We start from the raw sequence: 16,921 nt of genomic DNA, 5'->3' as shown, positions 1-16,921 counted from the left end.
AACATCTGTCATCTGTACTTGTTTCTAACGGATATCCTTCCTTTTTTGTACAGAAGATCACAAAGGCGCGAACAACCCCAAGAAGAGAGCCTGTCGCGGAATTTAAATCCACCGCCGTTTTACCTTATGTCCAAGGGGTTACGGAGTCTCTCCGCCGCTGCCTAGAACAACAAGGCATTCGCACCGTCTTCAAGTCCGACACGACACTTCGGTCACACTTAGTGCGGCCAAAGGACACTGTCAACCCGGCTAAACAAGATGGTGTTGTCTACAGGATTCCCTGTGAGTGCGGCAAAGTCTACATCGGGGAAACAGGGAGATCTGTGCAGGAGAGGATCAAAGAACACGACAGGGATATACGACTCGCCCGTACCCAGACCTCCGCCGTTTCTGAACACACCCACGAGACCGGCCACTATCCTATCTGGAATGATGTCAAGTTTATTGATCGAGATCCTCACTAGTACACACGTAGGGTCAAGGAAGCTATTCACATAAGACTTCACCCTAATAACATCAACAGGGATAGTGGAATTGAAATTCCTGAAGCATGGATACCCACGATCAAGAAATACAACAACAGGAGAACGGTACAACAGCGCACCGCTGATGGAACAGCTACTCGCCGGAACAATGGAACAATAGGAGGATCGAAATGCACCAATCACAGCCGACCTTTGTGATATAAATGATACCTTATCGCCTGAAGAAGACTAGCAGTAAGCAGTCGAAACGTCGCGATCTACATCTCAAGTGACTACATCGTGAGACAAACGATAATACACTTTATTATTGCATCTACCACGATGAATAACAACAACCTTTTCCTCGACAAAATATATGCTATATACATGGATAATATGATTAAATATGAATTTGATAAAGGACTCTTTTTTGGAGAGGATGAAAAAACACTTGATGCAGATTATAGAGATCTTCAATTAATGACTCATATCAACTTGTTTATGATTCATCTTAATCATAATATTAAATATACATGTAATAACAAAAAATATGGAAAACTTTTAAACTTGACTCCATCTCCTCTTGTTTGATATTATAAACATTAAGGTAGATATATTGTTAAAGAATACACCAGAGATGGTTATTTTAATACTGAAGGTTCTGATCGTGTAGCATTTTTTCTGTTTGATCATTACAAAGGATTAAAATTAGCTAATGATGTATAAAACATTTAAAAATATATATATAGTATTATTATATGGAAAATAACGATAAAACTGTTAAACGAGGCAGACCATACAATATCCACACATATAGAGATAAAGAAGAAGCTGAACGAGTGACAAAAAGGCTAAAAAACATATATATGTTAAATACTCAATGGTTTTGTAATAGATGTCAGTGTGCATATATCTATGCTGGTAAAAGATCACACCTCAATACTAAAAAAACATAAGAAATGCTGAAGCTGACATGGTTGACAATTACTTATTTTGTGATATAGTTTAAATGATACATTAATATGTATCATTTAAGTTGAAATATTTAAATTAACTATAAAAATATTTTAAAAATAAAATATATATATAAATGATAAGTCTAAAATATTTGAAAGGATTTAATAATGACTTAGAATTGATTAAGGGCAGTATGTCATTAATCGTTAAATCAGATCTGGCCTATCAAAAAACATCTTGAAAGTGCTTCATCTGAGATTAAAACCATTTTTAAAGATTTATTAAAGAAATATAAATATACTAGAATAAACTATAATGTCAAATTTGAGACGAAAGTCATTATCAGAGAAATTGTTTTTAATTATATCAAAACTGATAAAATGAATAAAATGATTTTGGAGCACAGTGATGAATTTCAAAATGGCAAAGCTTTTACTCATTAAAAAAATAATAAGATGATTGCAATGAATCAGATGTTCAAAAAAGAATAACAAAAAAAGAACAGACAAAAAAAATGAGAGATGAATATAAAGAATATCAATTTGAAGATCATTGTGTAAAAACACAAAATGACACTTTGGATTGTTTGATAGAAAGATCTGGATTTAAAATGAAATATTTGAAAGATTTCATTCAAAAAAAGAGAAATATCAACATACAATTGAGATCGAAATTCAAATTGAAAAATCATTTGCTCAAGATAGAGTCAACCAATAATAAAACAGAACTTAATTGCTCTTTTGAAAAATAATGCAAAACTCAATTTACATACAACAATTGCTTATACATCTGTGTATGAAAATATGGCGGATGGATCTATATGGGTCCAAAAATGTGTGAAATCAATAAGTCTGATATAGATACTAATATAGATAGAAAAGTTAATTCAATGACTGAATATATTACAAACATCTATATCAAAGAAAAAAACAAAATACTAGTTGACATTTTTTTTACAATATCTGAATATGTCAATACGCGATAATGATGATGGTAAAGATAAAAATCACAAATATCAATTCACTGATGAATATGCAGACCAAATCGACAAATTAAGGGGGAACAGAAGCAAATGAAAATCAATTGCATACCAAACTAGACGCTCTAAAAGCAGTGTCAAATCGTGCTTTCCGAAAACGCGTATTAGACACAATAAAAACAAATTAAAGAATTAGGATATTTTCGCAGAAGAGTTCCGCTTAGATATTTACTATTCAAGTTGCTTCGTTGAGTATCCTCCTAATCCAATCGCAAGTTCTGAGTTTAAACCATTTTGGTTCAAGAATCAAGCACAGCTGTCTACGCATTTATGGAGAACTTGTTTGCAAAGAATTTTCCAGGTCTTTATACAACTTAGGGCGATTACATTGTACATGCTAGCAGAAATTGTATGAAGTTCGTTTACTGGTCTTGGCGATCCGAGTGAATTGTTCAGCTAAACATCTTTGCCGTGTTGCGATCTTAAAACCTGTTCAAGAGTCATGTCTCCTTTGGAGTGCGAATAGATAAACTCCTTCGCGAAAACAACAGCCCTGTGACAAGGCGCAAACTGCGTGGCACATAATTTGCATAAAATTTCAAGTTGTGTTTTTCGCGGATAACTTCCGAGAATTTGCGACCCTTAACGCAGTTTATGAAGAATATTTAACCTACACATTTTTATTGAATCAAGGCAGGAGTATTTTTTAAAAAGGAACTCATTTATTAGGGGAGATGCGGCATTCTGTTTTGCTATTTATTTTGTTTCATACTAGTCTAGTTCGTGTCACGCAACAAGATTTTCTTTAGCAGTCAGACACAGTTTTCTGAAAGAATTGGCGATTGTTAAGACTGCTAGATATATTTGAACTACTAGTGAATAAATTTGGCTAAACTATCGTCAATGCAGATTTTCCTTAGGACTTGGCAAGAACATTGGTTCGTCAATAACCCCGCACAATTCCCCGCACAATAGAAGTTTTAATTTTCCCGCACAATTTGCCTCCAAAATCACACGTTTTTTTTTTCCTGCACCCTACTAGAAAGCCAACTAACTTGGAGGTAAGATATTTAATTCAAGTTACCGAAAGTCTTATCTTTACAAATTTGGAGATCGACATAGTTCGCGCGGTGCAAGAAACAAGTCGCATGTTTTTAATGAGATACCAGTCCAAAAAGGTTTTCGTATTTAGCTCGTTTTATCGCAATATGATTTGTTTTACTGCAATGTTCTAAATAATAACAGCAGTAGCCACATGCAGTCATTGACTGCCTATTGTTTGTCAGTGTTTTCGTAGTTTGAACTCATACCGCGATCGGCTCAATTGTTATCTAACGAGAACGTTTCGAGCCTGACCTTTGCTTACCTGGCTAGCTTTCAAGCAATATAATTCGTGGACTGACCCTTTCCGAAAACGATCGACATCTTTCTATGCGAGATGAACGTATAAGGCGCGATTCTCACCAAAACTTTCTTCACAAAACACCGCGTTCTGTCACGAGGAGCGAGCATTGTCGCGTTTCTCGTCCCCAGTTTCCATGGTCTACGCATGGAACGCCTGGGACCATGACCCCCCTTTTGGCGACCAAAACGCTAGCATTTTATGGCTCGGGCTTTCCTGCTGAAGCCCGAGTAATATTATGGAAAAATACATGACTTTTATGTTAGGTAAGCATCTCACATTTCGTGATAGTTTTCAATTCATGAGCTCAAGTCTTGATAACCTAGTAAGCAATCTGCCTGATGATAAATTTAAATAAACATCAGAAGTCTTCAAAAAGTCTAAAAAGTTTAATCTTATGAAACAGAAAGGCATTTATTCCTATGACGATATGGGTAGCTTTGATAAATTCAGTGAGAAGCAATTCCTTTCAAAGAAGACTTCTACAGCATCCTAAATGATGAGCATATATCTGATGACGATTGTAAACATGCTAAAAAAGTTTGGATATCTTTGGATTAAAAAATTTACGTGAACATCATGATCTGTATCTCAAGTCTGACATTCTTCTGTCAGCTGATGTGTTTGAGAACTTTAGAAAGACTCGGGGAAAGACTTGTATGCAATATTACAAACTCGAGCCTCGTCAGGCTGGGTTTATCATGGGATGCTATGTTGAAAATGACTGATATTAAACTTGAACTGATGGTAGATGTAGATCAATATCTATTTATCGAGCATGCATTACGCGGAGGTGTGAGTTACACTGCTCATCGTTATGCAAAGGCAAATAATAAGTACATGAAAAATTATGATGAAAAAAAGCATATCACATATTTGGATTGTAACAATTTGTATGGGGCAGCCATGAGCCAATTTTTGCCGACAGGTAATTCAAATGGTTATCGGAAAAAGAAATCAGTAAAGTGAACGTAGCTGACTATAAAGAAGACAGTAAAAAAGGTCTTTTACTTGAAGTCGATGTTGATTATCCTCAAAACTGCATAATCTTCATAATGAATTTCCTCTTGCTCCAGAAAAAATCAATGTTAAAAAAAAAAGATGTTTTGTGAATCCATAAGCTAAGACGAAAGTATAATATAACAATCGGACGAGTTAAAAAGTTAATCACGTTAATACCAACATTAAGCAACAAAGAGAAATATGTTCTTCGAATTCGCCATCGCAATTTGCAGCTATACACTGATCTAGGTTTGAAAGTCACTAAAGTACTTAGAGTATTTGAGTTCAATCAGTCTCCTTGGTTGAAGCAATACCGTATATAGATTTCAACACTCAAAAGAGAATGCAGGCAAAAAAGGACTTTTAAAAAGACTTCTTCAAGCTAATTAATAACTCAGTATTTGGTTAAACCATGGAAAATCATAAAAAAAGAGTTGATGTAAGACTTGTAACAACTGAAAAACAACTATCAAAATTAGCTTCTAAACCAACTTATGTTAGCAGTAAAATGTTAAATGAAAATTCAGTGGCAGTTCATAAAATCAAACAAAAATTAACCTTAAACAGACCCAGTTATGTTGGTATGTTTATTCTTGATCTTTCTAAGACACTAATGTATGATTTTCATTATAATTATATTAAACAAAAGTATGGTAATAAAGCTAAACTACTATTCACAGACACAGACAGTTTGACTTATGAAATCAGACTGAAGATGTGTATCAAGACTTTTGAGTTGATAGAGATAAATTTGATAATAGTGAATGCTAAGAAGAAAGTCCATTTTATGATAAAACCAATAAAAATTTAATAGACAAATTTAAAGATGAAGCCATTGGTGTTGCAATAATTGAATTTGTTGCATTAAGAAGCAAAATGTATTCCTATATAATAGACAATAATGAAGGAGGAAAAACAGCAAAAGGTATCAAGAAAATGGTGATTAAAAAAGATATCAAACATGACGACTATAAAAATACACTGGTGAACAACAAACAAATCTATCACAGAATGAACACTATACGAAGCAATAAGCATAAACTTGGGAGTTATGAGATTAATAACATTAGTCTCAGTTGTTTTGATGATAGGCGTTACATTCACGAAAATGGCATATACAGCTTCGCTTATGGACATTATAAAATACAAAACTAAAATGTAAAATCAAGTAATTAAATTAGATTTCCATTTTGAAGTAAACTTTATAAAAAAACTTTATGAGTAAAATTTACTAAAAAAGCTTACTCGCACAACTCGAAAGAAAATACAAATGTAATTATAGCTGAATCCCCATAATTTTACGTAAGACGCGTCTGCTAATTGCTGACTTGATGACTCATTTCAGCGGGAAAGTCCCTCAAGTATGACGTCACGGCACAGCTATGCCGCTCTACATCAACTTCCTGTTTTTCTGAGAAATGTCACGCAGTAAGATATTCCAGCACGTATGCATGCCAAATAATCCAGAGAAAAGACAAAATAGTTGGTTCACGACTTTTTCAAAACTACTGCATTTATTCATAGATTTGACTAGCAAATAAAACAGAGTTTTCAATCGATTTTCTCATATTTTGATTCCAAAAAAGCATATAGTTTTCTCAATTTTATTGTCATATAACTGAAACAAAATCGAGTGACTAAAACCAAGCTTGTGACCAAAACAAAACTTGTCGCAAAGAAATCAGTTTTTTCAAAAACTGATTCCGTTGCGCCAGGTACAATACTACTCTTAAGACATCATTGTTTTAAAAACGTTATCGCTTATGCTTGCATTATGTGCCGTTTATATTTAACAATTAGACCGTGAGCACGAGATTTCTATAATTTAGAGAAAATTTTGCCACTATGAGGACGACTTCAGTGACAGTGTAGGATAGCTGAGCCAATCAGATTGCAACATTTGCATTAGCATACTTACTAGCAGAATTTTGCTAATGTTTGCTAGTCACAATAAGGCTTTGGCTTTGTTAATAGCACCTGGTTTATACTACCTCGAAATAAAGAGTTGCTGGACTTCTCATGGCACTATTATACATGTAGCACATAATCTCTAGTAAATGCATGATTGTAACGGCAAGTACAAAATGTATGTGTTTTATGACCAGTAGGAAATCGAAGAACAGTACATACCGTATAAATACCTATTGTCTTCGATAGCAGCGGGGCGTCCTACACGACACCGAACCATTTTGGTAGCTAATGAAAGTGTGTTGTCAACAACATCGAAATACAGTTTCCGAGAAATGATCTCACTGAGAGTTATACTCTGGTTAAGCCAATTTTGAGTGCCGCTTTGCAGCTAAATCATAAATTTAGCCCGCGGTTTTCGTGTGTTTTTTAAGAGGCTCAAAAGAGAGCCCTCGAAACTTGTGCTTTTAATACGCTTTGTTATGAACATCTCGAACAATCTTTGTGTTTGTGAACAGCTCATTACACGTTGATTAGACGCCCTTTAGACCATTTGTTCGCTGTTTACTGAATGGAGTTAGAATCAGTTTGGTCTGTTCTGAAGACCTTGTGGTCTTGTGAGGAGAAAGAGGATTATTGGCTAACATATCGTAAAGAATTTGTTACGTACTGTTAAAAGATCGGTTATGATGACAATCGTCTTCCTAGTAGTGCGGTTTTGGCTTTTAGGAGACAACGAAGGTGACCTTTGGTTTTGAAGGAACAAAATATGGTGGTTTGCGGAATGTACAACCCCCTATAAAAGGTCCTCCTCACTGGTAGCGGTCCTGTAGGAAAGCGATATTATGGCTGAATGTACAGCCAAATAGCAATCTTTATCAGTTGAAAAACTACAGACGTAATTTGAAATAGTGTTTTCCTTTTTCAGTTTGGAAGCTTAAAGCCTGGTTCCTGAGAAATAATTGTTCTCACTTTCTTACATGTAAAAAGTTATTCCGTCTTAGTTCACTTTCAAAAGGAAGTACGCATTACTGATTTCGAATAAGGCATAACTAGGTTATGAACGTTTTCTTGAATTCAATTACTGAATAATTCAAAACACGTCTCTGTTTTCACGGGACTCCGACTTAGTTCTGTTTTGGTTAATTATAAGTTCTTGGAAGAATCACTAGTGTGGTACGTGTTCATCTAAACAGAATGCATTCTTACCTTTTTTAAAGGCAGCAACATCTGGGGATTCCACAGTCTTTTGGAACAGAACGTCCACCACAATGCCATGTTCCCTCTGTCGGAAGTAGAATGGTCTTGACAGCTGCTGTTCAAACTTTTCATTGACTGGATAGTTGGTAAGAACACGTCCATAAGGCGCACGCCTCAATCTGGGTTCCCGCACATCTAACTTGTAAAGATGTAAAGGAGATCCGCCATCGTCCTCGCGTAATGCAGACGTTATGTCAACCTACGTGTGTTTGAAAAAGACAATGATTACTCCTACAAGGAATGAGGTACATGTATGATTGGAGAGGAGTACACGGAGCTGCTCTTTCGTGGCATATTTAGAAGGCACGCAACATGGAATTGCGAGCCTCATCCCCCAATGTGCATGGCTTTTATCTGAATCATGCAAGTCATTTACATTGTTCGTTGCTGTTATTATTGACTTACAGAGCATGAAGCGGTCAAATTTAGGAACATACACCGGACAAAGTGGTTTTAGGTTCGAAAAGTTTAAGTGGCACCATTCAAATAAAAACAATTGAGTGTTTCTACCATCACCGCTCCCACTCAGGACAAGGCGCCCAGCATGTATTTGTTTTTAAAGTGCACCTAACCCCCAAATTTTTTTTCGCTAAAACGAATCTACTTGTTATTTGAAATAGTTCTGCGAAAAAATTTTTGGATTCCGTTAAATCCTCGATTTTCTGTGCCCCGGCGAAATCTCGAAAATAGCTCCAAAACACCGCCATTTTGTTTCACGACCGAGTTTGAGGAGAATGGGTCCAGCGGCTCTTGTGACGTCTACCCAGGAAGGTTGGATATCTCACGTCCTCTCATTTCCTTCAGGATGGTGCAATACACATTCGAAAAGTGCGCTGAAACGCCTTCCAGAGGTGCTATCGGCTGTTGCAGCAATATCCCAGATTTAAAGAAAGATATACTGTACAATTTACTGGCGATGATCGGCTAATGGTGCAATAAAGACGTAAACGATGGTTGATTTTGTCGAACCGAAACAAGCGAACTGAATCTGTGAGAACCATTGAAGAACTCTCACTGGAATTTGTTCCGCAGACTTTCGAACGTTATTTTCATAAATTTTCTGCTTAAAGCTAACCAGCAATTTCTAGAAATACTACCGACAACCTATATCTTCCAATCCCGCAGTATTTATAACATAACCGGCAAAGTTGTGTGATCTGATCATGATAAAGAAGCGTTATACTGATATGTAAATAGATCGCAACTGTACGCCGCTAACCAGCACTTATTTCTCTTTCGATTTAGATGACAGTCGAAGATTAATCATTTAGAATTACATGATAACAAAATTTTTAGACTCACAGAGTTTTTCGAAGGTTTGGAAATCAGCAGTGCGACAAAGATTCTGTGCAATGGCGTCAAAAATATGACCGCGTAACATTATCTGCGGACCGCTTAGGGAACACATCCTTTTCGCTTATCCGACGAATTTCACTGTAAACTTTAAGAACAATTTACATTGGTTATTTGGAGTTACGACTTAAAAAGTGTGACAATGTGAAATCGGTAATTGTATGAAATGTTTCCTTCCGCCTTGCTTCCCGCAGCTTGAAAAATACAGGTCCAAACAATACGATTTTCAATCGATCGAAGCCAATGTTTTGGAGGTCATCAGGTCTCCAATACTGCAACACGTACGTCGCTCTTATAAACATGAAGCATTCAACTGAAAGTAAAACACAAACTGGATTTAACAGAACAATCACACCTTGACAAAATACATTCTCCCGAAGGACAAATGTAAACGGGCTATAAACATGCGTGGGAATCTTATGTTTAGTTGACGAAATTACCATCCAAAGCAGTCCTCGAGTTTTCTTTCCTGCTTTTCGTTTGCCTGCTCCTCCACTTCGTATCTAGCTTTCCATTCCTAATATACAAGCAGCTCGTCCGCAAAGAAGTCCTCCCCTTCGTCGCTTGAAATATTGTAAATTGCTCTCAAAGCTCTAAGCAGTGAGTTCACAGTTGTCGAACGTGCTCGATCGAAGTTTATTTCGGAGTCTTCCGAATCGAAACTTAACTCTGACTCCAGTGACGAAAAAGAAATGATTCTGAGACAAAACTTGGACGTTTTAGTGCCAAAATACATCGGAACGATTAGTTTTGTGTTCCATTTTCTCGAGGAAATACAGAGAGTTGACTGAGGCGCTATTGTGTTTGGTTCCTGGGTAGACGTCATCAGGTACGGCCGCCCCAGACTCCCTAAAACGCGGTCGTGAAACACTTCAAGCGCGCCTTTGAAAGGGCATAGAAAATCGAGGATTCAACCAAATTCAAAAATTTCTTCGCCCAAATGCTTCAAATAAAGTCTAGATTCGTTTTAGCGAAAAAATTTTTTGGGGGTTAGGTGCACTTTAAGACAATAGACAACAGGTTGCAGCGATACCTGTAATCCCCCCCAAAATGATGCAAAACACATATAAAATTAAAGCGACAGGAAAGGTGCTGATTTGCTTTTCGTTTTCTCTATATTTCATAAGTTAATTTTTGCTTAATTTTCATTACTCGTGGGAGTAAAAGTGTCTCTGACATTTTCCTGTAATCGAAATCAGGCCGATGTAAACTTTCTCACTTCTATAAACAAATCTAGACCGGGAATTTTGCAATCCATCGCCGTCATCCAGTTTTGCAGATGTTTATGCATTTGTACTTACCAGAGCATGAACTTGAAAGCCATCACTCTCGGTTGACTTGGAGCCTCGAGCAGTATGAACTGCTACCTCGTAAGAATAAGTGCATTTGGAATTTTGGACAAACGAAAGTCGCTTTTCCTTTCGCTCTTTAGAAGCTGCTGTAGTTTTGCTAAAAGTTGCTGCTGACAGTTGCAATAACAGTAAAAGCCAGCAAAGCCAATCCATTGTCACTGCTTCCTCATCAACTGTTATTACGCAAAAGGCGCTCTATCTTCAGTGCAGTTCAGGGAAGGAAGAAAATCGATACAAAGATAGCAAAAGGAGTTAAACCTGTCAACATAGCTTCGTGACTGGATATAATTGTATCATCTACTGTTATTACGATGTCATGGGTCACACATTTTTCAGCAGTTTTATTCAGGATTTGCGTAAATCTTTGAAAGGACAATTGTTCAATGCAGACAGAAAAAGCCTACAATCTACTCGCTGTCGATTATGAAATCATTTTGTTTTGTTTCTGGTTAACTTTGTGCCGGTGACACCCTCTTAACAACTTTATACATTTAATAATTACCAACTACCAGGTATTTTCACTGATACCTCAGTGTTTCTTTCCGTGCGTGATACGGAACTGGTCGACGGAATATGTTTGGGCCGGTATGAAAATTTAATCTTTTCCTGAACTAATGTTGAGTTTGATAATCCAGTTTGACCCTTTGCCTATCTTACGGAGTAGTCTTAAAAGTGATACAAATTCGTCCGGATTCAGCCAAACTTTGGGTTTGTTTTTTAAGTCGAAATACATTTATTTCCCTACAGAGTTTACAAAGATCTTAGGTCTGCATCCCTTCATACATGTAGTTACATTTAGTAACTCATGTACAGGATTCGCGTCTGTGTTGTATCAGCTTATGATAGGGTATTTATATGTAAATAGCGGGCAGTTTTTTGTTTTTGTCTCATTTTGTGCGACTACGCTGTCAGGGAGACAATCCAAACTTCTTAGCAATATTATCATTTCAAGAATAAGAATGGCGTCGGCGTTCTTTGTTTTCGTCTCATTTTGTGCTACAACGATGTCATGGGGTCAACCCACACTCGTGTGCAAAATCATCATTTCGAGAATGAGGATGGTGTATCAGGCCTGTACCTTATGCCTACAAAAAGTCACCTGTGACAGAGCAGTAGGGTAATTTTGATTGTTTTTGTATCTGTGTTGCATTCAAACTGCCAAATTAACTATGGCTCTGAATTTTGATTCTAAGCCCGCCCATCCACCCCCGGGCATTTATCGGGTATTTTTCGAAAAAATGTTGCAAATGCCCCACGGTGGGACCAGCTCAAGAGTACAAAACACCTGGAACTTCCAGAAGACTGCAAACTCCCGACTCATGGGATATGGTAAAAAATCTTATTTTGATGATTGCCGATGGAAACCGGTCTCTTTTAAAAATTCTTATTGAATGATAGCAGCAGCCAAGCGTTCACAAACTGACCTCTTTCCGTAAAATTAATGTATGGAATTTGAATTCCGAAATATCTGTGATACTACGTAAGACACTACATAAGGGAACTTGCTTATCAAATTTCAGGGATATAGCCTCGCTAAGAAAGCCGCAGTTATAAAGATTCTCATTTTTCCACGCTTTTTTTCTGTGAGCTACACTTCGCCGTGCAGCTGTGAAATAAAAAATTTAAAACGCTCAATCGCTGGTCCCAGAGTTCTCAACGTACGGTAATTTTTACTGTTATTTTTGCCATGTTTTCCCCCAGCGTGCCAAAAACTGTAGACAGGTCTCTTAATTTCCTCCCGCATCCCGGAGATCCCTCGTCTCCCAGTCCGCGTTTCTAGACATTTTCAGCCTGTTGTAAATCTCGTAATCTATACTGCTGAATTTTATCCTTGTGGACGTTTCTATTGTGTGCTCTAGTATAAAAGAGGTATTGTAGAAAAAGCTTTAAAACAAAAACACGATCAAAAATAACAGTCTTTTTACAGTTTGAGGTATTAATTTTGTTTCAATGTGAACCATCCACTGGCGCAGTTGGCACTTTTACTAAATTAGGCTGGTAATAATATGCGCTCTTCGACTTGAGTAGAAATCAATACTCTACCTAATTGATTTAGTTCGTGTTTTCGGTAAACAGGTAAATGGGCTTATACGGTGTCAAGAGGGTAACTGTTAATTTTAATCCACTCCAGGAGGTGCTGCAGTTTTTAAGATCCTCTTTCGCTAAGTTGTTTTACGCATTTTTGCCTGTATTAGACAATCAGACAGCTGCAGTATCGATTGTAGGTCTCAAGGGTTCTTCTCCGCTCGAGGACGGCGAAACTTCTAAAACTTTTCACAAAAAGGATGACAAAAATAACGACTATTTTTGCCTTGCTATGCATTTTCATGCTCTTTGCTGAAACATGCGCTTTCTCGTCAAGAAGAAGAAGACGACAACCACCAGGGCCTCAACAACTCTGTCAGACACCCCAAGATTGCGTACTCAGCAGATGGTCATCCTGGAGCAGCTGTTCTTATCCTTGCGGAAATAGTGGTATTATTTCGAGAAAGCGATACAAACTTAGCGTAGAGAACTCTTGCGGAAGTTGTGGTCTGTTACGCGATGAAAAGCCCTGTAATAGAGATAAATGCAATGAAACAAGCAGTACTGGTTCACATAGTACAGGGTGTTATTGTAGAGCGGGATATACTGGAACCTGTTGCCGAAGCGGTAAGCTTTAAATAATTTGGCTAAAAATTCACGAGTGTCACAAATTTAAGGGTGTTTATACCATAGCTTCATTTTTGCTCATGGATGACGTAGTCATTCCATGAGCTTAGAAGGCACTCCAATGGCACTCACTCCCTCGATTCTGATTAAACATTTTTTTTCTCCTACCTCCCCTGCTAAGTATTGTTTTTGTCCCAAAGACTTCCGTGCATATGTTTGGCTAGTTTTATGGGGGTACTACAAGGGCGTAAATTTTTGTCCAACAACATGGCGTAACGTAGACTGCAAAACAGTCGTATTTTTTGCGGACGCGAGCGACGGTCAATATTCGAACGAAAGGTACGGAGCGAGTGTAAAAACGGCAAGGGAGAATGGGGAGAGACGCTAAAAAATATGGGCGTGTGAGGCTCGCGCGCTTCACACGCGAGGCTCGCGCCTACGGCGCTTAACGCCTTCCGAAAACGTCCGAAAACGAGTGTTTTGCCGTCTAGTTGCAACGTGGCACGGAGGTCATGGGTTTTTGTTCGATCTGTAAACAAGGATTCCTTCGCGGGTTGAAAAATGGGAAGTTATTACGCTAAGGGACATGAGCTGCGACAAATCGACATCGAAATCCTAAAAGCGACAATACTTGCATCGAAATCTTAAAAGTTACGACCTCTATCGACCGTGGTCCGTGGACGAATCGATGGAATCGTTTAAAAATGTTTTTATGTCACCCGGAGGAGGAATGAAATGAGTTCCGTGTCATCTGGAAGCTAAGGTAAGCCTCCTTGTTGTATCATTTTTTTTCTTTAAAAGCTATAACTGTAAGAGCACTTTTGAGTACTAGTAATTAGATTGTTTCGTTCGGAAACTGCTCGATTCCGAAAATAGTCATATGACAGGGGATACGGAGAGCTGTCATTCGCCATTTTGTGTCCCATTTTGTGGGGTGTCTGGAAAATCCGAATAGCGAATAGCGAATAGTCGCGAATAATGAATAGCGAATAGTACGAATAGTGCGACTAGTCTCGGATAGGAGAATCTTTGTTTACAATATTTGCCTCATTGCCATGAGCGATACAGTTTCTGATGGAGCTACAAAGAGATTAATACTGACCATAGAAAGGGCACAGCACGATTTACTGTCCTAAGGAATTTGAGCGCGATGTATTGAATACTTTTTGTGCGACGAGGGTTTAATAGCTCAAAATTTTACACAGAATGTATGAGCTCATTAGCGCTTTTGCCACACAGAAATTTTGATGTTTTTGAAAGCCAATTTCTCCTCGAATATTACACCCAGAGAGCCAAAAATTTCACCACTTACTAAGTTTCACAAGCTCTTTAAGTTTTTCTAGTAAAATCGTGTCTAGCATGATGCCTTCTATGCGCAAAGTCATATGTTAATGAGGAAAAATGTAAACAATGACGTCAGCAAAGATTCGCCTATAGTGCGAATAGTGGCGAACAGTAGCGAAGAGTCGCGAATAGTGACGAATAGTTGTCAATAGTCACTGCTTTAGTCCAGCACTGATCTGGATTTGTTCAAATTGACCAGTTAGAGCAATAGCATTTATCTGCGGACGCTGATAAATTCGACCAAGCATGTTCTGTGAAAAAAAAAACAAACAATACAAATACAAATGTGAGGTAAGTTGAATGTGATTAGTTTATTAACTGAAAAGACACAAACGAGCTTCTCTGATAACTGGCTATAAAAACAAAAACATCTAAGCTATATCTTGCATTAATTAATTATTCAAATAAGCGACAGAATTTCAGTGAATTTATTACCTTTTCTTCTCAGGACTCAGGCTAGGGCTGTCCATCGCCGACATAAAGAAAACAGAAAACACAAGGATAACCTAATGAAGACATATTTACACTTTTGCAGCGGTGAAAACAGAAGAAATTACGTTTAGAAACACCTTTTGTCCTGATTAGAGTCTATGCAGGAAAATCCCATCCCACGTTACTGCGAGGTTGACTGTGAGATACTGGGTACCTTATTTGCTTCTATTTGCCACTACTTGTGACTGTTTGCTACTATTTGCACTATTCGAGGCTATTCGTGCTATTCATACTATTTGCTATTCGCTATTCGGAATTTAACTATTCATTATTCGCTATTTGCGACTATTCGCTATTCGGGTTTTCCAGACACCCCATTTTGTGTCATTGTTGGGTGTTTTCCTTGTAGAGTTGACTTCTTTCTGTCGGCGATTTATATTATCGATCGATGCTATGGATGTAGTTTGTACTGGAAATGCTGATAACAAGTCTTTCGTATATTCGGAGACATATTAACAAATTGAAATCAGCTTTTTATGCGTCTGTCCTCTTATTGATGATAAATTGCGTCATAGCATTGTCAAAGTGGCTGTGGAACCACAAGCCGCATAACTTTGACAATGTTATGACGCAATTTAAAATCAATAAGAGGACAGACGCATAGAAAATTGATGTCAATTTGTTTTTTACAATAACAAGACCGCAAAGTGGCCAAATGCCGGGATAAATGAGAGGAAAAGACGCTGTAAACTTGCTGTAAACAAAGATAACTGAATTTTATTCAAAATGACATGAAAATTGTCAATAGCTTTTCTCGCATTTTGATTGGCTACTTAAAAAAGTCCATAAAATATCATTGGTTAAAAAGTTGACAGTTTCACAGCTGAAAGTGTACCTTGAAAGTTTGCATAAATTAAAATTTTACCCATCTGTACTCTTATTGATGATAAAAATGAGCCAATCAACACGTGGGAAATTAGACAGTTATTGTAAAAAGCAATATCGCAACCCTCGACTGGCCGGGGTACGTGTAATTCTCTAGGCCAGGAGACGTGTAGCTTCATGTAGCTTCGAAGAAGCTTACATCGAGTTCCCCTCTCGCTGGGACTTAAATGCTAAAATTGTGGAAAGCGAGATTGAGAGAGAACTGTCAAATACTTATCAAACTAATGCCAAATGAATGTCAAGTAATCTATACCAAATAACAAATGTCAATTACCACATGCTGAACAACTGCAAAAGAACAAGAACAGCTCTGCACTGCATATGTATATTCTTACTATGAATGAAAACAATATAAAGGTTAGTGAGAAAGTTAAAAGTGAAATGAGCAGACTAAGAACACAAGCAAGCCTTGTGCCTTTAGCAGTGTTACAGACTGACAATTCACTCCAAACAAAAACAATCTTGTTTCAGAGTGTTAGGTCTCTCCTCCCCCACATAGATGATGTGCAAAGTGATTACAACATTCCAAAAATGGGTGCTTGATGAGCACATGAATCCACAGTGGTAGGTAAGTGGATTAGGAATCTCTGCAGGACTTGAGTTTAATTCAATGTCTCCAGATAACAAAAGCTTCTTTTCTGACAAGAGGTAGTTCTTATTATCAAACTGAACTCGGACAAAAATTCTGGATAACATTTATAATTCCTACCAGAAGAGAGACTGCAAACAGTCGTATTTTTTGCGAATGTGGGTGACGGTCAATATTCGAACGAAAGGTCTGAAGCGAATGTAAAAACAGCGAGGGAGACTGGGGAGAGACGCTAAAAAATAAACAGTCGTATTTTTTGCGTATGCGGGCGACGGTCAATAT

At 37.5% G+C, this 16,921-nt stretch overlaps 2 protein-coding genes across 2 annotated transcripts in view; one reads left to right on the top strand and one right to left on the bottom strand.

Moving 5' to 3' along the window:
- Positions 1-11,022, bottom strand: part of LOC110066689 (uncharacterized) — a 68,506-nt gene extending 57,484 nt beyond the window's left edge. Inside the window, exons 1-2 of the mRNA XM_020773929.2 lie at positions 10,627-11,022; positions 7,922-8,171 (exon numbers count right to left, since the gene is read on the bottom strand). Of these exons, the coding sequence (XP_020629588.2) occupies positions 7,922-8,171; positions 10,627-10,830 (454 nt within the window). The 5' untranslated portion in view covers positions 10,831-11,022. The remainder of the gene's footprint in view (positions 1-7,921; positions 8,172-10,626) is intronic.
- A 1,805-nt stretch (positions 11,023-12,827) lies between these two features.
- The window catches only part of LOC110066684 (uncharacterized), a 30,839-nt gene continuing 26,745 nt past the window's right edge, over positions 12,828-16,921 (top strand). The window contains exon 1 of the mRNA XM_020773921.2: positions 12,828-13,329. Coding sequence (XP_020629580.2) covers positions 12,963-13,329 — 367 coding nt within the window. The 5' untranslated portion in view covers positions 12,828-12,962. The remainder of the gene's footprint in view (positions 13,330-16,921) is intronic.

The sequence above is a fragment of the Orbicella faveolata genome, unplaced genomic scaffold (genome assembly GCF_042242905.1).
Source record: "Orbicella faveolata isolate gen_17 unplaced genomic scaffold, um_ofav_v1 contig_26, whole genome shotgun sequence".
Lineage (NCBI taxonomy): Eukaryota > Metazoa > Cnidaria > Anthozoa > Scleractinia > Merulinidae > Orbicella > Orbicella faveolata.
This window is presented reverse-complemented; position numbering and strand designations above follow the sequence as displayed.